At 47.1% G+C, this 20,799-nt stretch overlaps 1 protein-coding gene across 3 annotated transcripts in view; it reads right to left on the bottom strand.

Moving 5' to 3' along the window:
- Positions 1 to 241: 241 nt before the first annotated feature.
- Positions 242 to 20,799, bottom strand: part of CHST11 (carbohydrate sulfotransferase 11) — a 270,022-nt gene continuing 249,464 nt past the window's right edge. For all 3 annotated transcript variants that reach the window (XM_047067130.1, XM_047067131.1, XM_047067132.1), the window contains one exon: positions 242 to 5,315. In XM_047067130.1, the coding sequence (XP_046923086.1) occupies positions 4,461 to 5,315 (855 nt within the window). In that variant the 3' untranslated portion in view covers positions 242 to 4,460. The remainder of the gene's footprint in view (positions 5,316 to 20,799) is intronic.

Below are 20,799 nucleotides of genomic sequence, written 5' to 3'. Positions count from 1 at the left end.
AAAGCTTCTCTTCATCCACTAAACAGGAAGGGTTCAGATCGGTGGCGGCCTTTACCATGGCCAAGACTGCCAACGGGGTCCACGTCTCTGTTTCTCTCTCCCCATCCTTTGGTGCACACGAACAGGGCTCCCCACACACTAAGGAACACAGCCCACCCAATCCCTACAGTCTTTTGTCAATGAGCCATGAAGAAACCATACACAGAGAGAAGCTTTTTTTTTTTTTTCTTCTTCAATTTAATTGAAGTTACTTAGAAAAATAATCAGGCTTGAATGGCTTTTCCTGGAGGAAGGTTCATGAACATTTCACGCTTTTGTTGGCAATGTGGAATTCAGCTTTCTTGAACAGTACAGTAAGATACAGGGAGAGTTTTCTAAAACAAGCCCTCTACTGCATACAAATATGTAAAAAAAAAATCACACTCCACAAAGATGTTAAATTATATGTGCATATACCATACTGAGCATGCTCATAAGAAAATAGTACGGGCGGCTCCTTCTGTACCTGATAAAGAGTAGCAAACTGAAATTCGCCTGTGAACAGCCAAGGGGCAAGCTGGTTATGGTGGTCCTGTTGCCTGTTCATAGGGTCCAGTCAGTCGTGATGAGAAAAGGCTGGAAGAAGTGCTGGTCGTAGGAACTTGGGGGGACTTGTAGGAACTTGGGGGAGCCATACGGTCAGTCCGGCTGACATACGAGTGGGCGAGGAAGGGATTCTGGTCACAAGGACTGCACAGAACAGGGCAGCTGAGATTGTGTGTGTGTAGGGCAGGGCTAGACTGCGAGAGAGTTGCTCTCTCACCCACCAGGGACAGAGTCTCTTGGCTTTTTGCCAGGTTAGAACAGGAACTTCTGTAATCACTAACTCAGCAGTGGTCCAGACCCCACCATCTAAGTGTGCGAGCAACTTGCTTTTTTTTCTGAGAACTTTCTACCAGCAGGAAGTAGCTCCTTGTGCTTCCACACCCTTGCTCTCAGGAGGGTGAAACTCACCTGGGTAGGAAGGAGACGGGAAGGTCCCCTCTGAGACAACCACAGGTCAGCAGAAGCCTTTCTTCCCAGACCAGCTGGGGAGGCAGATGGGGGGAGGGTGGCATTGTCTGGAGAAGCTGCAGGAATTCAAACCCTGTGGCTAATATTCTAGCATTTTCCAACCAAAGGGATAGGTTAAGCAGGAATGTCCTTGTAAATACTACCCTCACTGTACCTGGTTTTGAAAACACAGCAGCACCTTTGAAAAGTGGCCTGGAGATAGGACACCTGCCTGTACTTTTCTCCAGCTAAGCATGCAATGAAAAAGCGTTTTCAAACAGTTTTCCTTAAAAAAAACAAAAAAACAAAACAAAAAAAACCCCCCAAAAAAACCCCAAAACACAAGCTTTTGCTTCCCAGGCACATTTTTACCCATGGATTCTTTTACACCAAGGACACAGAATACTTTCTACATTCCGCAGAACAGTTGATTCAATTTCTTGAAAAGTTTTTATGCCATTAGAAAATAAAGTGTGAACATAAAACACAAGGGGAAAAGTCCCTTGTTGCAGAACGACACTGAAGTCGTGTCCCTTGGAGGACAGTCCTTCTCACTTGAGAGAAGATGGTGAAAGGCGGTACTCTGCACACGGCACGAGCAAGCTCACGCAACCCAACAAACATGGCGGCAGGCACACAAAACTTGGGAGATCTACGTGAATTTCCATTGGAAAAACCGAAAAAGCACATGGTGAGCAATTCTAAACTCTGGAATCGAAGAAGTACTTGTCAAGGGTTGAGCCCACTCTGCTTGCATTGAGCAACCTAAGGCTTGAGGAGTAAGGGGACCACTCTGTGGCCTGATGCCACCCCTCCCTCCCTTTCTCTGTCCACACCACCCAAGACAATCCCCTGCTCCCTTTTGGCAGGGATGGAATCATCGCCCAGGGTAGAATCCAGGATTAAAACCATTGCACTGACGTAAAAGTTTCATTCATTTGATAAAGTACCTCTGTTGTTATAAACCAGATAGAGACTGGTGTTCTATTGTTTTGTTTTTGAGAAGGGTCAGGGAAGTAGTTTTATCTTTGAAGACCTCAGATCTGCTAAATCAACCTAACCAGAGTATCTTCTGTGCAGTATCTCTGTGAGATGTGCGAAACAGAGTAACCTGGTCACAAAAGTTCAGAAAATGCTACCAACTCAATGATGCTTTGGGGGATTCACAACGCACAGCACACATCCAGGCTCTGAAAAGTCCTGTAGAAAGGAAATTGACTTAACTTTGTTTCCCAAGGGTATGTGACCCCCAAAACGCATTTTTCCCCTTTGTGGCATCACACTAACTTTACACCCCCTAGAAGCTTTGTTCTGTGGGGCACATTATCAGGAAACGCTGGACAACATGTCATTAACAGAAGCGCTGTTTCTGAGGACAGGGTCCCCTGATGGGAAACAGGACCCAGACTCCCAACTCCAGGGACAGTTGAGGTCTGTCACTCTGTTCAGTAAAACATACTGCCTAACATCTCTATCCGTGGAGGACACAGTTGCTGTGCCCTTCCCCAAGGGGAGAGAGCTTGGAAGAAGGTACAGAACATTTTATAAAAAGCCTTGGCCACCCTCTCCAGTGCACACCTCACTCACATTCAACAAAATAATATTCTCGGTGAGACGTGGCAGCTGTGGCTGAGTCGGCTGTGAGCTTTACAATTTGAATCATTTCTGTGAATAAATTATTCATTTTTTGCTTGTTTAGAATAGTCTCACCCCTTTGCTATATACTGCATCAAAAACAAAAAGCAAACCCCACACCCATCCCACCCGACCCCCTATTATTAGAACTATAATTATTATTATTATATACAGGAGCTGCTACCAACTCACACCCTAGCTCTACGAGGGATGTGGCTCAAACTTCAACCAAGGCATCGAAATGGCTGGAAATGAGAAGCGTGCGCAGATGCGCATTAGCAAGGAACAGGAAGCGGACCGTATCCGGACTTCCGGAGGAATGGGGACGTGGGTTGCCGTCACGGAAGGCTGTCCTTGCTGCTCAGGCACGGTGGCCGCAAAGGTGTTGATGGTCTCAGCCTCTGGAGGACTTGGGCCTATGTGTACGAATGGCCGGCCTCGGATCTCTACGAGGGAGACACGCCGGGCCTCTGCAGATCCCACATGGCCAAGGCCTGCCATGTCACCGCACTCTCGCCCGTGGCCAAGAAGAGAGAACGCTTCCACCCGGAGATGTGGATGCGGGACTGACACGACAGGCACTTGGTGAACGTTCCCCTTCCCTCGCCCAAGGCAGGACATCACTAACCAGCCACAGCACCCTCTCGTGCTACGCCTGGCAAATCTGTTCCGGGGCTTAAAGCCAGATGCTACGGATACGTCGGAGTGGACACAGGATCTTTGTCATCTCTTGTGTTGGGCAGTGAACTTGGATTACTCATCAGCTGAAGTGGCCTGTTCTAAGTGTGTTTCAAATCTGGGCCAGAGAGAAAGGCCAATCTGTAGGGGTCACGGACATTCTGGGGTTGTTCAAAACAGCCCAAACCTCATGGTAAGTCCGTGAATATCAGGGGATTGCTAATTGCTGGGCTGGGTACTGCATTCACATAAAGCTTTTTGAGGGCCAAGACTATCGGTTTTGTTCAATGCTCCATCCGCGGGGCCTAAACTTAGGCAGAGCACATAGTAGTTGCTCAATAAATACTTGTTGACTATAAAGCAACAGCCACTTCACCATCACAACTGGCACCGCCAGTTAAAAGTTTCTGTAGAAAAGCCTATCCTAACAAACTGCTATTTCTGGTGAAAAGGAAAGGAAAAAACAAAACTACAATCAGTTCTTCTCCTTGGGTTAAAAGCAAAAACAAAATCACATTTTTTTTTTTTTTCTTAGTGCCAGGGGGCTCCTGGGTTGTTCGGAATCTATCCAGAATTAGTCCCTTGCAAAGGTGCCTATTTCTATTTATCTCTCACAGAATTTCAAGATGGCGGCACGATGGGCCTCGCGGTGGGTGTCATCACACAGCTGGCTCCGCGAGCGCTTAGCAAGGGGGGGCATTTGTGCCCCCACGTGAGCCGCAGCAAGCACAGAACAACACACGCATTTCTTCCGCAAAGACGTCAGAATCTTGCTGCCACAAAAAGAAATCTCTACAGAGACCACGTTTAAATAACGATAAATAATATTAATTAGAATTTACGGGATGCACAATTCATGGAATTCACCAGAGCACAAGGAAACCTTTGAGACAGCGTTGCAGTATTCCCGTCTAAAACCAAGGACACCCATCCCATCCCCCTGCAAAGACAGCCGTCCTTCCCTACTAAGGATTTTAAATAATTCTCACCATGCTGCTCGCAGCATCATTCCCAAAGAAATATTAATTTACAAAATAACCCAATATCCATATAATTCTTTTGACAAATAAAAATCTTAAATTAAAAAGCACGACTCTCTCCCTCTCCCACCCCCTTTATTCCAATTTCAGGTAGCTTGGCACTGAGTAATTGAACATTAAAAAATCGAGTTTGTAGACTTCGTACAGCTGCGTTTGGTGCTCGGAGCTGATGTTCTGGAAGAACTCCGTGGTCATTTCGTCAGTAGTTCTCGTAGACTTGGCGTAGGTGGGGAACTTGAGGTAGCTGCCCACCCCCGCCAGCCGCAGCACGTAGTTGGAATCCTCCTCCAGCGTCTCGTACTTGCCCACGAGGTCGTAGCGGATGTGGCACGGGTGGCACAGCGAGTGCACGGTCTGCCAGTGCTCGTTGAAGGGCTCCTCGCGCTGCGTGTGCGGGTCGATGAGATAGGCCACGAACTCCTCGAACCTGACGTCGTCGCCCCTGCGCAGCGCCTCCTGGGTGGCGTTCTTCCGCTGGCGCCGGATGATCTTGGTGCCGTAGCGCTTGTGGAAGGACGTGTTGTACTTCTGCGTGAACTTGTTCCGGTAGGCCGACACCAGCCGCTCGAAGGGCTCCCGCACGAACAGGAACTTCATGTAGCTTTTCAAGCGGTGGTTGATCTCGGGGATGCTGTACTGGTTCAGGGTCTTGAGGTTGGCCGCCACGTGAGCCTCGTTGGCCGGGATCTCCATGGGGTCGCTGTACTTGCCCCGGCCGCTCAGCACCATCATGAGCCGCTTCCAGTTGGTGCACGCCACCTTGGGCACGTAGCAGTAGATGAGCTCGTGGTCCTCGTCCACCACCAGGTGCTTCAGGTCGTTGGGGGTCAGCACCCGCCGCTTGCGGCTCACGGCGCTGTTGGCCCGGCAGGTGTCTGTGACCTGGTCCCGCCTCATCTGGTGCAGGACGGCGGTGTTCGAGAGCTCCAGCTGCAGAGGGGACACAAGGGGGTGGGGGGGGAGAGGAGAAATCAGTGTTGGTGCGGGATGTTGCCACTTGGCCACCGCCCCGATGGCCGGCGCCGGCCACCAAGATGGCCGGCTGACCACCTGACCGGCCCGTCTTCCTTCCTAATCCCCCACCAGCTGCCTCCGCTCTTTTTGTTCTTTGTTCCGCGATATTTCCTTCCTAGAACGACAGTAATGGTCACCTCTGTGACTTACCCATCACCCTCTACGTGCCTGGCATTTTACCAGAGCCTCACGTTGGCCATTTCCCCCCCTCTGCACAACCATCTTGAAATGACATCGATTTAATAGTGTCAAGTACCCACCACTGTGCCAGGTAGAATGCTGCCAGCAATGGGGACGCAGTCAAAAGCTACAGTGGGGAAACTGCCCTTTGGAGCTGATAATCTAGCTGGAAAGAACGAGGGAACCGAGGCTCAGAGAGGTGAAGTTACTAGAGTGAGATCATACGGTGGGGAAGCGACAGACCCCAGATTCAGACCCAGGTCTTCCTGGCAACCAAGGCCGCCCACTTTCCACTCTACCCAGAGGTCCAGTACTCCCATCTTCTTGATTGAAGCATGAAAGGTCTGGCATCTGACGGATCTACTTTATTTTTGTTAAGGTTATTTACCTTGCAAGACCGCACCACATGTGTGTGGGGGGCGGGGGGGGGCAGGGGCAGAGAGAGAGAGAGGGAGAGAGAATCCCAAGCAGACCCTGCGGTGTCAGCACAGAGCCTGCCACGGGGCTGGAGCTCATGAACTGTGAGATCATGACCTGAGCTGAAATCAAGAGTTGGACGCTTAACTGACTGAGCCACCCAAGCGCCTCTTGTCTGATCTACTTTAAATGGGATCCAATTTCTCTCCAAGCCTATCGTTGTGAACATCTGTTGCTTTGTGCTTCTTCTGGTACCAGGGTCTTGATTTTGCCCTGGGAACCCGCTTTCCTCCATTCCCTGTTCTTTTTCCTCTCAAGCAGCTGAGCTGTGAGAATGGCAGCCTGGGGCTTGGGGACAGGGAGGAGGGCCACTGTGCAGCAACAGCTAGACTGGGAACGAAGGGCTCAAAGGAAAGATGAGCAGGAAGACAGAGGGATGTATTCCCAGGGACGTCACCTGAATACCTAGGTCCACACACTCCTGAATCCAGATGCCCTAACTCCTGGGCTTTTGTTACATTAGTATGTTTGCTTTTGTGCATAAAGTTGTGTGACTCTGGATTATATCATTTGAAGCCCAAATATGTGGGTATTTGCATTTACTACCTTAGAGCTTTTCTCTCTGCCGTATTCATCCATTGATGTATCCACTCAAACATCTGTCCAGAACTCACAGTGGACAGGGTACTCTACTCAGCATTGGGAGACAGAACCTTCTCCTCAAGTGCTCACAGCCAAGGAGGGGTCAGGCCTAGAGCTAGTGGCCTCAGTAGGGTCTAAAGGGAAGGTGTGTGCACCCCTCTAAATTCTAGGAACAGAAGTTTCTCCTTCAAGGCCACTCACTCCCAGTGTGAACCAAGAATAGGAATCCACCAAGAATAGGAAACAGAAGACCTCACTGCCCTCGTATGCTGCCATCTTGGTCTCCAACACCCAGAGACAGGGGGACTTTGATGGATGCCGACACCTTATTGTTGTTGGCTGAACGCTGTGCCTCCATCTACCATCCTGAATGTGCAACGTGGCTCTGGCAATTAATTAATTATGGTTACAGCTATAGAGAAATTGGGGCACCAGAATTACGGAATAGCCAGTGTGGGGCTGCAGATAACAGGATGTCCTGGTTGCCTTCCTGGCCTGAGAACGCAGTCCCCATCCATGTACTTGTCTTTGAGGACCTCCACAGTCCTGCACCAACCTACTTTTCCAGCCTTGTTCCTATTCCTCTCCCCTTCAGAACTAAAGGGAACTCCAAAGAAATCAATGATTCGCTCTTTTCTCTTTATTTTTTAATAAAAAATTTTTTTAAATCCCAGTATAATTAACATACAGTGTTATAGTGATTCAGCAGTTCTGTACATCACTCAGTGCTCAGCATGCTAAGTGTACTCTTTTTTTAAATTTTATTTTATTTTATTTATTTTAAGAGAGAGAGTGCACATGTGCTTGTGTGAGTGGGGGAGGGGCAGGGAGCGAGGGAGAGCGACAATCCCAATCAGGCTCCTGTCAGCATGGAGCCTGACGCAGGGCTCGATCTCACGAATTGTGACACCATGACCTGAGCTAAAATCAAGAGTCGGACGCTTAACAGACTGAGCCACCCAGGAGCCCCAATAAGGGTACCCTTAATTGCCTTCACCTATTTTACCCATCCCCCCACCTGTCACCCCTCTGGCAACCACTCGTTTTCTATATTTAAGAGGGTGTGTGCCTCTTTTTTTGTTTTGTTTCATTTCTTAAATTCTACATATGAGTGAAATCCTATGGTATTTGTCTTACTCTGTTTTCGCTTAGCATAGTACCCTCTAGATCCATCCATGTTGTTGCAGATGGTAAGATTTCATCCTTGAAATATTCCATTACTTCTTTATCCATTCATCTATCTATGGACACTTGAGCTGCTTCCGTATCTTGGCTGTTGTAAATAATGCTGCGGTAAACAGAGGGGTGGCACCTATCTTTTTGAGTTAGTGTTTTCACATTCTTTGGATAACTACCCAGTGGTGCAATTACTCGGTCCCATGGTAATTGTTTTAACTTTTTGAGTAACTTCCATACTGTTTTCCTCAGCGGCTGCACCGGTTTGTGTTCCTGCCCACAGCGCTCGAGGGTCCCTTGCTCCACATCCTCCCCAACACGTGTTGTTTCTTGTAATTTTAGCCGCTGACAGGCGTGAGGTGGTATCTCCTTGTGGTTTTGATTTGCGTTCCCCTGATGATGAGTGATGTGGAGCATCTTTTCAAGTGTCTGTTAGCCACCTGTTTGTCATCTTTGGAGAAACGTCTGTTTATGTCTCCTGTCCATTTTTTAAAATTTATTTACTTTTTAATTTATGTCCAAGTTAGTTAGCATATAGTGCAACAGTGATTTCAGAAGTAGATTCCTTAGTGCCCCTTCCCCATTTAGCCCACCCCCCCCCACAACCCTTCCCGTAACCCTCAGTTTGTTCTCCATATTTATGAGTCTCATGTCTTGTCCCCCTCCCTGTTTTTATATTATTTTTGTTTCCCTTCCCTTATGTTCATCTGTTTTATCTCTTAAAGTCCTCATATGACTGAAGTCATATGATATTTGTCTTTCTCTGATTGACTAATTTCGCTTAGCATAATACCCTCTAGTTCCATCCACATAGTTGCAAATAGTTAAGATTTCATTCTTTTTGATTGCCGACTAACACTCCATTGTGTATATACATACACCACATCTTTATCCATTCATCCATCGATGGATATTTGGGCTCCTTCCATACTTTGACCATTGTTGATAATTGCTGCTATAAACATTGGGGTGCACATGTCCCTTCGAAACAGCACACCTGTATCCCTTGGATAAATACCTAGTCGTGCAATTGCTCAGTCGTAGGGTAGTTTTATTCTTAGTTTTTTGAGGAACCTCTATACTGTTTTCCAGAGTGGCTGCACCAGCCTGCATTCCCACCAACGATGCAAAAGAGATCTCTTTCTCCGCATCCTCGCCGACATCTGTTGTTGCCTGAGTTGTTAATGTTCGCCATTCTGACAGGTGTGAGGTGGTATCTCATTGTGGTTTTGATTTGTATTTCCCTGATGATGAGTGATGTTGAGCATTTTTTCATGTGTCGGCTGGCCATCTGGATGTCTTCTTTGCAGAAGTGTCTATTCATGTCTTTTGCCCATTTCTTCCCTGGATTATTTGTTTTTTGGGTGTAGAGTTTGATAAGTTCTCTATAGATTTTGGATACTAACCCTTTATCTGATATGTAGAGTTCGCAAATATCTTCTCCCATTCTGTTGGTTGCCTTTCAGTTTTGCTGATTGTTTCCTTTACTGTGTGGAAGCTTTTTATTTTGATGAGGTCCCGATAGTTCATTTTTGCTTTTGTTTCCCTTGCCTCTGGCGACGTGTTGTGTCTCCTGTCCATTTTTAAGTGGATTATTTTTTTGGTGTCACATTGTAGAAATTCTTTATATATATATATGTAAAGTATATTTAAATTAAATTAGTACATTTAAAGTAGGCTTCGTGCCCAGTGTGAATCCCAACACGGGGCTTGAACTCACAACCCTGAGATCAAGACATGAGATGAGATCAAGAGTCGTATGCTTAACCTACCGAGCCATCCAGGTGCCCCCGAAATCCTTCATATGTTTTGGATATTAACCCCTTCTTGAATATGTCGTTTGCAGTTATCCTCTCCTTTTTAGTGGGTTGTCTTTTAGTTTTGTTGATTGTTTCCTTTGCTGTGCAGAACCTTCCTATTTTGCTATAGTCCCAAAAGTTTATTTTTGCTTTTGTTTCTCTTGCCTCAGGAGACACAGCTAGAAAAAAGTTGCTCTGGCTGATGTCAGAGAAATTACTGCCCGTGCTCTCTTCGAGGATTTTTTTATGGTTTCAGGTCTCATACTTAGATCTTTTATCCCTTTTGAGTTTATGTGTGTGTACGTGTGGGAAAGTCGTCCAGTTTCATTCTTTCACATGTAGCTGTCCAGTTTTCCCAACACCGTTTGTGAAGAGTCTTTTTCCCATTGCATATTCTTGCCTCCTTTGTCATAGATTAATTGAGCATATAATCATGGGTTTATTTCTGGGCTCTCCCACGGCTCTATTTTTGTGCTAGCTTTGAGTACTACAGTTTTGTAGTATATCTTGAAGTCTGGGATTCTGATACCTCCAGTTTTGTTCTTTTTCAAGACTGCTTTGGCTCCTCAGGGTCGTCTGTGGTTCCATATGAACTTCAGGATTATTTGTTCTAATTCTGTGAGGAACGCTGGTGGTATTCTGATAGGGATCGTATCGAATCTGTAGATTGCTTGGGGCAGTATGGACATTCTAACAATATTTGTTCTCCTGATATCTTTGTATCTCCTAATATTTATTAATATTCCAAAGCATGGACTATCTTTCCAATTGTTTGTGTCATTTTCAATTTCCTTCATCAATGTTTTATAGTTTTCAGAATACAGGTCTTTCACTTCTTTGGTTAGGTTTACTCTTTTTGGTGCAGTTGTAAATGAAATTATTTTCTCCAATTTCTCTTTCTTCCCCTTCATTATTAGTGCATAGAAATGCAACAGATTTCTGCATATATTCATTTTGCATCCTACAATTTTACTGAATTTATTTATCAGTTCCAGTAGTTTTTGGTGGAGTCTTAAGGGTTTTCTATGTGTAGTATCATGTCATCTGCAAATAGGGAAAGGTTTACTTTTACATATGGATACCTTTTATTTCTTTCTCTTGTCTGAGTGCTGTGCCTAGTACTTCTAGTACTATGTTGAATAAAAGTGGTGAGAGTGGACATCCTGTCTTGTTCCTGCTCTTAGGGGAAAAGCTCTTAGTTTTTCACCATTGACTATGATGTTACCTGTGGGCTTGTCAAATTTGGCTTTTATTATATTGAGATATGTTCCCTCTAAGCCTACTTTGTTGAGGGTTTTTATCATGAATGGATGTTGTAGTACTTTGTCAAATGCTTTTTCTGTATCTATTGAAATGATCATATGGTTCTTATCCTTTCTCTTATTGATGTGATGTATCATGTTGATTGATTTGTGAATACCGAACCATGCTACCATCCTGGGAATCAATCACACTTGACTGTGGTGACGAATTTTTAAAAATGTACTGTTGGATTTGTTTTGCTAGTATTTTGTCAAGGATTTTTGCATCTATGTTCATCAGAGATATTGGCCTGTAGTTCTCCTTTTTTTGTGGTGTCTTTATCTGGCTTTGGTTCAAACAATCCCCTTCAGCATTTCTTGCTAGGCTGGTTTAGTGGTGATGAATTCCTTTAACTTTTGGGAAACTCTTTATCTCTCCCTCTATTCTGAATGATAGCCTTGCTGGATAGAGTATTCTTGGCTGTAGTTTTTTTCTTCCAGCATGTTGAATATATCATGCCACTCCCTTCTGGCCTGCAAAGTTTCTGCTGAAGAAAATCAGCCCTATGGAGTTTTTCTTCTATGTACCTGTTTTCTTTTCTCTTGCTGCTTTTGACATTCTCTCTGTAGTGCTACTTTTTGCTATCTTAATTACTGTGTGTCTTGGTGTGGACCTCCTTGGGTTAATTTTGTTGGGGATTCTCTGTGCCTCCTGGATCTGGATGTCTGTTTCCTTCCGCAGATTAGGGAAGTTTTCAGCTATTATTTCTTCAGAGAACTTTTCTGACCCTTTTTCTATCTTCTCCTTCTGGGATCCCTATAATGCGAATATTATTATGTTGGATTGTGTCGCTGAGTTCCTTCAACCTATTTTCATTTTTTATTCTTTTTTCTTTCTCCTGTTTTGCTTTCCATAACTCTGACCTCCAGCTTGCCGACCCGTTCTCCTGCTTCCTCTAGTCTATTTATTCCCTCTAGTGCATTTTAATTTCATTTATTGTGTTCTTCATCTCTGACTGGTTCTTTTTTATGTTTTCTCTTCATTGAGGGTCTCACTGAGATCTTTTACTCTTTTCTCAAGTCCAGTGAGTATCTTTATGACCATTCCTTTAAATTCTCTATCAGCCATAAGGCTCATCTCCATTTTGTTTAGCTCTTTTTGCTGTGATTTTTGTCCTGTTCTTTCATTTGGGACATATTCCTCTGTCTCCTCATTTAGTCTCTCTGTGGCTGTTTCTATGTGTTAGAAGAGTCAGCTAGGTCTCCCGTCTTGCAAGTAGTGGCTGCATGAAGAAGAGGTCCCATGATGCCCTGCAGTGCCATGCTCCCTGTTCACCAGAACCTGGCACTTCCGGGGTGTCTCCTGTGTGTGTTGCATGTGCCCTACTGTTGCGTCTGAGCCGCTTTTGCCTCCAGTCTATTCACCTGCAATGGCTCTCTTTGTCTATCGTGGTCACGTTTTGGTCCCTATGTTGTTAGTATTAGTCTGGTCAATAGGAATTTGTGAACTAAGACTTAGAAGGAAAATGTAAGGTTTTCTTTTTAAAAATTCTCAAATTGGGTCATCTGGGTGGCTCAGTCGATTAAGCGTCTGACTGTTGATTTTGGCTCAGGTCCCGATCTCACGGCTCGTAAGATCGAGCCATGCGTTGGGCTCTGTGCTGACAGCACAGAGCCTGCTTGGGATTCTCTCTCCCTCTCTCTCTGCCCCTCCTCCACTCGCTCGTGTGCGCTCTCTCAAACAAACTTAAAAAAAAAAAAACACTGCCAGTCATATAGAAGATGCTCAATAAATATTTGTTGTGAGTAAATGAATCAGTTAATACTCTCTTTAGGGAAACCTGATACGAAAGCAGGAAGGCCCCTCTGTAGCAAATGAAACTTCCCAAATGTTCATAGATGCCAGAACATTCTTTAATAAAGGCTGTACTAGGATGAATGGTGTCTCTCCCAAATTCATGTCCACCTGGAACTTTGGAAATAGGATTTTTGCAGATGTAATTAGTTGAGGTCATAATGAATTAGTGTGGGCTCTAATCCAATGATTGGTGTCTAATTAGGAGAGAAAACAGAGACTCAGAGACACACAGAGAGGTGGCCATGTGATAACAGAAGCAGAGGCTGGAGTGATGCATCTACAGGCTTAAGCGGTCCCAAAGATTGCCAGCAACATCCAAGGAAGGGTCTACCCAGGAGCCCGAGGAAACAAATACAGGGGCCAAGCCAAGTCAATAACTTTGAGCACACTGATATAAAGCATAAATGTATAAGAGAAGATAACATTATATAAGAGGATATTTTTACATGGAAAAATAAGAAAAGGGTTTGAGAGCAGTAGTAAGTAGAGAGAGCAGGAGATCTGAAATCGGAAGCTCTGGGCTTGATCTTGGTTGGCCAAGACCATTAACCTTCTGGGCCCCAGTTCTCTTAGCTGCAAAATGGGGATAGTACCATTTTGCAGGCGTGGGTTCAGCATTTAGAAAATACGAGCAAGTCTAGTACTGAATTTGGACAAGGTATGGTACACAGCAGGCAGTTCATATGCAGGCGTTCTTTCATGAAAGAAGAAAAAAGGAACCCCAAAGAGAGGGCCAGGACTCCCAAAGACAAATTTCACCAGCTCTATATTTTGTTGTAGGTAGCTCTAAGCTGTGGAAGTCAAATAATATTTTATTAACATGAAAGGTTCTGACTTGCATTTCCTGACTTCTTAGCAGAGGTATCCATCATAGAGGAGCATCTATGCCATTCACATATCAACAGCGACAACAAACTGTCCAAAAGGAAACAGAAGGATTAGGAAGGTGAAACGACCATCAATTTAGCCCATTCAAATCGCTATAGGCTGTTTTGAAGGCAATACGTTACTAAGTGAGCAGAGAAACAGGGGGATCTCCCCCAATTTTGTTTTCTAGCTCTTTTCCATTGGGGACAATTTTCTGGCCATCTGAATCTCCGGGGAGGTAACACATCAGTTAGTATTGCATTTGGGACCACAAAGCCATGAAATGGAAACGATACCACGGTTTCCTTTTATGTCCAGTTGCAGAGACAAAATTAACTCAATGGGACTCTGAAATGTGGTATTTGAGGTTTCTTTCTCTTTCCATTTCCTTCTTCTCCACGGCAGTTGAGGTGGCAAATGATGCACCTGCTGGAATGAGGTATGCCCAGTCCCCCTCAGGAGGGTGAAGGTCAAGAGAAAGGGCAGGTTCTCAAACGTGACACATATCTAGTCCCCGTCAGAGGAAGAAATTCAACTGGGTCTCTACTGTTCCATTTTTTTTTTTTTTTTGCAAAATATTTTAATTGGTCTTTTTATTGATTTTTTAAAAAATTTTTTTTCAACATTTATTTATTTTTGGGACAGAGAGAGACAGAGCATGAACGGGGGGAGGGGCAGAGAGAGAGGGAGACACAGAATCGGAAACAGGCTCCAGGCTCTGAGCCATCAGCCCAGAGCCCGACGCGGGGCTCGAACTCACGGACCGCGAGATCGTGACCTGGCTGAAGTCGGACGCTTAACCGACTGCGCCACCCAGGCGCCCCTGGTCTTTTTATTTTAAAATAACTTTAGACTGGTGTTGATTTAACTTAGTAAAAATACAATGTTACTAAAATGTGCATAGATAAAAAGCTAGGTATACAACTGAGACCAAAACAAATGTAAACATTCAAGTGAACATGAATGTGACAGATGATGTTGTTTTGCTGGAACTAAAGCCCTGCTTGAACCTGGAAACTGCTCGCTCACTGCTCCAAGGCAGGTTCTTTGCAACACAGCATTCGTCCTCTGTGTCCTGCAGGAGGTTTGCCCACCGTTTCCTCCTTTCCAGTTACTGTGAAACCCGCCACCCTGTGACATCACTTGACCATCACTTGGTACAAACTCATCATTTACGTATTTTTTGTCTTTGCTCATTTCTAATTAGCCCAAGACGACAAAAATAGAGCTACACGATGCCATCAAGGCCGTCAATGAACACATGCACCTGAGTCTACAGGGTAGGACTGGGTTATCAGGGGTGGCCCTAATAATCCAGAAATGCTTCAACTCTTTCAAAAGGGCATCACCAAAATGACAAAACGCAACTAAGGCAATTGTCAGGCCGAACTCCAGATCCCTGGCGGTTGTATTGTGGACCCCTTGAGCCTTGGTTTAAGAAGCCTGGATTAAGGAGGGGAGCCCTGGCCAGGTCACAAGGAAGAGAGGAATTCTTCACCATTATGGCCAAGATGAGGCAGGAGAGATGTCTGATGGCAGCCTGGCCAGTTCCAGATATCTCTATGTTTGTTAAAAGGACCAAGAGTACGTAGAGATCGCAGTCGGGCAAATGGCGACTTCTAACCTCAAAAAATGTAAATCTTCTACACCTGTTCCCAAGCAGGGCTCACAGGAGCTGTTGTAAGGGTGATAACTCTTTAGCAACTAACAGGTTCCCTGGGTATCAGAGAAGTCTCCAAGGGGTCTACAGCTATGGGACATCAGGAAGACAAGGGACTGAAGAGGAACTCACTGATGAAAAACAGTTTGGTCCTTGTCACTGTAAGAGAACATCCGTCTTTTCCAACCATGTTTCTCAGTTGATCTGGTAACTGTGAGATCAATCTCTTTCCTCTCTCATACTCTTTCTCTCCCTACTTCTTTTCTTTTTTTCTTTCTCAAAGGTATTTGAAAAGAACGTAACAAAGGACAACACTAAAAAGGAAAAAAAAATATGCTAACCATGAAAGCTGTGATTAAGAATCTGACTTAGTTGCGGGCTTCCTAGTAGCAGGGACAAAAGGGAAATGGGATTAAATCTCCTTGCCTTAGTTCTCGGAGGTATTCCAATTGGTTGGGGTGGAAAACGTACAAGATTTTGAAGGACTCAGATTTTGGTCGAGGAGGGAGATTCTTGGATTCAGTTTGCTCTTGCTGGGTATTCAGATGGCTGTCTTCTTCCATTGACAAAAAATTAACGTTGCCACTCACGACCGCCTCATGTCGCTTCAGAATTTACAGGGCACTTTCACACACATCATCCCATTTAAAGAACAGGGACTTCTCTAGAACCCGGTAAAAGACATTTGTATTTTAGCAGCTGTACTTCCCACCACGTGTCCTCTTTCTCTGGGTCGGTTACCACCGGGTATTAACAATACCTCACGTTAGTGGTCCTCAACCTTGAGCACCGTGGCAATCACATGGGGGGGCTTGTTAAAACACAGTTTGCTGGACCGCACCCCAAGTTACTGTTCAGTAGATCGGGGATAGGGCCTGAGAGTCTGCATTTCTAGCAAGGTCCCAGGCGTGTTAGTTCGTTAGGGGTTGCTGTAACAAAATACCTGAGACTGGGCGGCTTACGCAGCAGAAATTAATGTTCTCGGGCAAACAGGGTTCGTTCGCTCTGAGGCTCCTCTCTTTGGCTTGCAGATGTCGGCCTTCTTGCTCCTCGTCCCCTCTTCACATGGGTGCCCCCTGTGCACGCCTGTCTCTTCCTTTTCTTGTAGGGACACCAGTTGTATTGAGTTAGGACCCTAACGGCCTCATTTTAATTTGATCACCTCTTTAAAGACCCTAACTCCAAACACAGTGACATGCTGGATTATTGGGGATTAGGACTTCAACATGCGAATTTGGGGGCAGAGGCGGGGGGACGGGCACAATTCAGCCCACAACACTGGCAATGCTGATGCTGTTGGTCCAGGGACCATACTTTGAGAACCACAGGGTTGTATGCTGAGGAAATCACCGATTTGCAGCTATTCTCAATTACAGAACACAGAACCCAGGTTCATCGTCTGTTGCCAAGAGGCTCCTAGACCCACCTCTGCTCTCAGCCTGGACTCCCTTCAGCTCCCTTTGATCTCCCAAAAGTATAAATTAGGTCAGAGGAGGGCTGGTTCTAGGAAACCATGAACATGGCTACAGGCTCTGGGCTGTGTCCTGCGTCCTCATTTAGACGTCTATTTTTAATTTGGACATTTAAACAAGGCATCTATAATTAGTTTAAGTACCAAATTTAGGGACTGTTTGAAAAAGTCTTTAAAACTTCACTACGTTTCATCTTAAAAGGAAGAAACGCTGGTTTCCTGTAAGTTAAAACATCTTCCGTGGTGTTTACAATTTCTTTTTTTTTTTTTTTTAATTTTTTTTTCAACGTTTATTTATTTTTGGGACAGAGAGAGACAGAGCATGAACGGGGGAGGAGCAGAGAGAGAGGGAGACACAGAATCGGAAACAGGCTCCAGGCTCCGAGCCATCAGCCCAGAGCCTGACGCGGGGCTCGAACTCCCAGACCGCGAGATCGTGACCTGGCTGAAGTCTGACGCTTAACCGACTGCGCCACCCAGGCGCCCCTACGATTTCTTTCAGACATAAGAACCCAACCGGAAGGAGCAGCTGTCCAGTGGGGAAGATGCAGAGAAATGGAAACCCGGAGAAAAAGGTAAACTTGGAGGCATGAGTGGCTGGAGCTTGGCGCGGTCTGCCATTAACGACTGTTGGCGTGCACCCGGGATCAGTCTCTCCACTTGACAATTCTAATACGACTCCCCTTCCAGCGCCTCAGCTGCACCTGCTATCATCCCGCTGATTTGAGAATTGGGGAGGAGAGAGAAACCCGGAGTCTATCACATTTCTTTCTGGCACAGAGATTCCCAAATGCTCACGGGAAGGGCTAGTCTTGAGGCATCACTGAAGGAACCACATCCACAGCAAAGCAAGAGGCCCGCGTTCATTATCCTTGCTGCCAACTGCTGGACCCATGTACCAGCCGCTTAGTCCTCACGCTCTAGGAGACAGGTATGCTCGTACTCCCAACTTACGGATGAGGCAACTGAGGCACAGGGAGAATAAGTAGCTTGCTCGTGGTCATGGTGCTCTGAGACCCTGCACCGAGTGGCCTCTCAAGGGCTGCACACCCGCCTGGGAGTTACCATCTCCAGCCAGGGCAGTCACTGGAGCCGAGGGTCTCAACCCTGGCAGATCACTGGGATCAGAGAGAGGGTCTAAATACCACTCAATCCTGGGGCCCACCCCCGTGATCTGATGTGATTGCTCTGAGTGTGGCCCAGCTCCCGGGGGATTCCATTCTAAGGCTTTCCACGTGGGGAGTCATTGCCCTGGAGGCTCCAACGCCACCAGCTATAAATGAAAGCACATACAGAACCCAAGCAATGCCCGAGTATGGTCCTAGGCAAAATTCCTTTTCCGGGTGCTCAGATTTAAGATGAAGGGGCTTTCCGATCATTCAGCAGGGCCAGAGGTCAAAGGTCCAGAAGGCCACAGTTCTCAGATGTGTTTGGATGCATCCTTAGGGGACTACCAGGAATTATATAATGCTTAAACACTTTTATGTTTAGGAAAGAAAGGAGAAAAACACTGAACCTCTGAAGAAACAATCTGGTCTGAATCTGTTGCAAAACTTACAGGGTTTAGCATTGCCAGGAAATGGGTTGCTTAGGATTGGAACTTGTCGCTAAGGAAGCAAGGACTGATTAAAAGGACTGAATGTCTGCAGGAGCTTCTCCTACCTTTCCAAAGCAAAAGGTGCACAGATGGGGAGCATTTTGAGCTCTGGCAGGTGAGGTAGGGGTGCAGGAGATGCTGGGTGCCTGAGGGCCGGGTGCTGGGCTCTGGATGCAGCCCCAAGCCAGGCGCAGCTGACGGGGCCACAGGGGCTGAGAGTTCCGACGGGCATTTTAATCTCAGGAACTTTGTGGGCCGAAACAAGCCAGCAGAGGTTTCGGGCTAACAGATCACTTCTCTCGTATGCGGGGTTTAAATCTGTGACCTGGATTCAGGTTGCAAATTCAAAAAGGCCCTTCCGGGGCCAGGCAGAAGTCCCGGGCTGCTGACAGTAAGAGATGCCCCTTGAATCCTGCTCCTGTCGCCATGAGGGAATGGGAACCTGGTCTTTCAAGATGTTTCAGTTTCTCAAGAGAAGCCAGAAAGCCAGATTTTATGTGAAATCTTGGCATTCTTAAATGTTAGCTACAATTAAAAAAAAAATTTTTTTTTAATACGTGGGCCAAACCATACTTGTTTGGGCTGGGTTTGCCCAAGGGCCACCAGCTGGCGCCCTCACCAAGGCGTTTGAGGATACTAAGGCAAGTAAGGAGGTGCCCTCCTTAGAGCAGGCTGTTCTAAGCAGCACCCCCTTGCCCCCGCTCAGTTAACAGAAGCAACTAGGGGTGGGGAACCCCCAGGTGGAACTGGCCAGACCGTAGGAGTCCCAGGGAGCAATTGGGAAAGTTCTCAATCAGCAGCAGTTATTAAGAGAAGCCGCTGGAACGCCAGCTCTCACACCCCCTTTCCTGGTTAGTGCTCACCTCCTTCTGATGCTCTTGTCACAGCTTCTGCCGTGTGGCTCTCCCTCCCGGAATGTAAGCTCGCGGGAGGGCCGGGCGCTCTCACTGCTTTGCTGACTCCTGTCTCCCCAGCCACCCGGGGCTACGTAGCGGCCCCTCAAAGCTTTGTCGAATGAATGAGTGAACAGTGAGTGCAGGCACGAATGAACGACTTGGGGATGGCAGGGACTTTAAAGGCCACAGAATGGCTGATGCGGCTGCATGGGCTTCCTGGCGCCTGAGCCTGAAGCACCACCCCGTCCTCCCACAGAGGTTTCTGGCACAGACTCTGCAGCTGCAGAGCCGGGTGGAAACAGGCTCGGGGTGGCTGCAACAGCCTTTGATGGGGAGAGAGGGAGACTGGCACTTTCCACCCATCTGGTGAGGCCAGGAAACAGGAGGAGGGGAATCACGCGAGAGGGTGCCGAGCCAAGGGCTGCCCTGGGGAGGCCTGGTGTGGGGTGCGTGCTGCCAGGGCTCCCTTTCAGCCCGGCCAGGTGCGGCTGGAGGGGCTGCATTTCCATTCCAGATCAGCTGTTTGGGCTTCCGGAGGCCTGGGCAGGGTGCGGGAGGGGCGCAGGAATACGGATGGGGCTGGTGCCAAGCTGGACCGGCTTCCCGTGGATGGTAGCCAGGAACAGGGACAATGGTGAAGGGATGTGGCCCCCACGCTGCTCGGCGGCGGGGGGGCGGGGGGCTGGATTTCCCGGGAAATCAGAAGTCAGAGGGCAGGTGTAACGTGCACCTGCTGACTGAGGTTTTGGGGCCCTCGGAAGTCACAGCTGGCAGGAGGGCACAGGGAGGAAGTTTCCACCGCACAGATTCAAATGGCTCCGACTGCCTCTCAGCCAAGGTGCTGACGGCACCTCTCCAGAGGGCAATGATCTCCCGAGGCAGGGGGCTGTGACCCCTCAATGTCTCTTTCTGGTCTCTCCCTCCTTGGACCACGTGGCTTCGGTGGTTTGCTTCCTGATGCTCCTAGACTCACCAGAATGTTCAACTACTCACATTTTGCCCAAGTCACTTGACCCCCTCAAGGGTCTTGGTTTCCCCACCTGTAAAATGGGGACCATCACGTCTACTTCTCAGAGGTGTCCTAAGGGATTCAGTGAGAGCCCACGAGGAAAGCACTTGGCATGGCGCCATGCACGTTAGGAGGCATTCGGTAAACAGTGATTCGCTTTCCCGTTATAAATATAACACAGGGCTGCTTCGTACGCAGCCGGCAGGACAGCAAGCCTAGCACTCTGTCTAAAAGCAGCTCAATCTTTGGTGTGTGGAAGGGTCACGGTGGGTGTTGGGCAAAGCGTGGATGCCTGGGACATGCTGACTCAGAAGGTATGGCTGTCCTGGGTACCTGCTCTTGGCTGCTGTCCTGTGGCAACTGGACGAGCCAATTCCAGGGACGGCGGTCCTGTGTTCCATTCTGAGAACTGTCGGCTGAGCACTGCTTTTATACGAGCGGGTTCTAGAGCTGACATCACACACATTTGTCACCCGTGCCAAGCACCCGGCTCACCACCGTTCAGTCTCGCTGATGTAGGGGACCGACAGGGGCCAACGGAGGCAGCTCGGACTGTCAGCCATGAAGCAAACTGGAGGTCTCAAGAG

The sequence above is a fragment of the Lynx rufus genome, unplaced genomic scaffold (genome assembly GCF_022079265.1).
Source record: "Lynx rufus isolate CCGP_SWC_20201006 ecotype Redwood Valley unplaced genomic scaffold, mLynRuf1.p SCAF_7, whole genome shotgun sequence".
Classification (NCBI taxonomy): domain Eukaryota; kingdom Metazoa; phylum Chordata; class Mammalia; order Carnivora; family Felidae; genus Lynx; species Lynx rufus.
The sequence above is the reverse complement of the archived record's forward strand: the minus strand, read 5'-3'. Positions and strand labels throughout refer to the sequence as shown.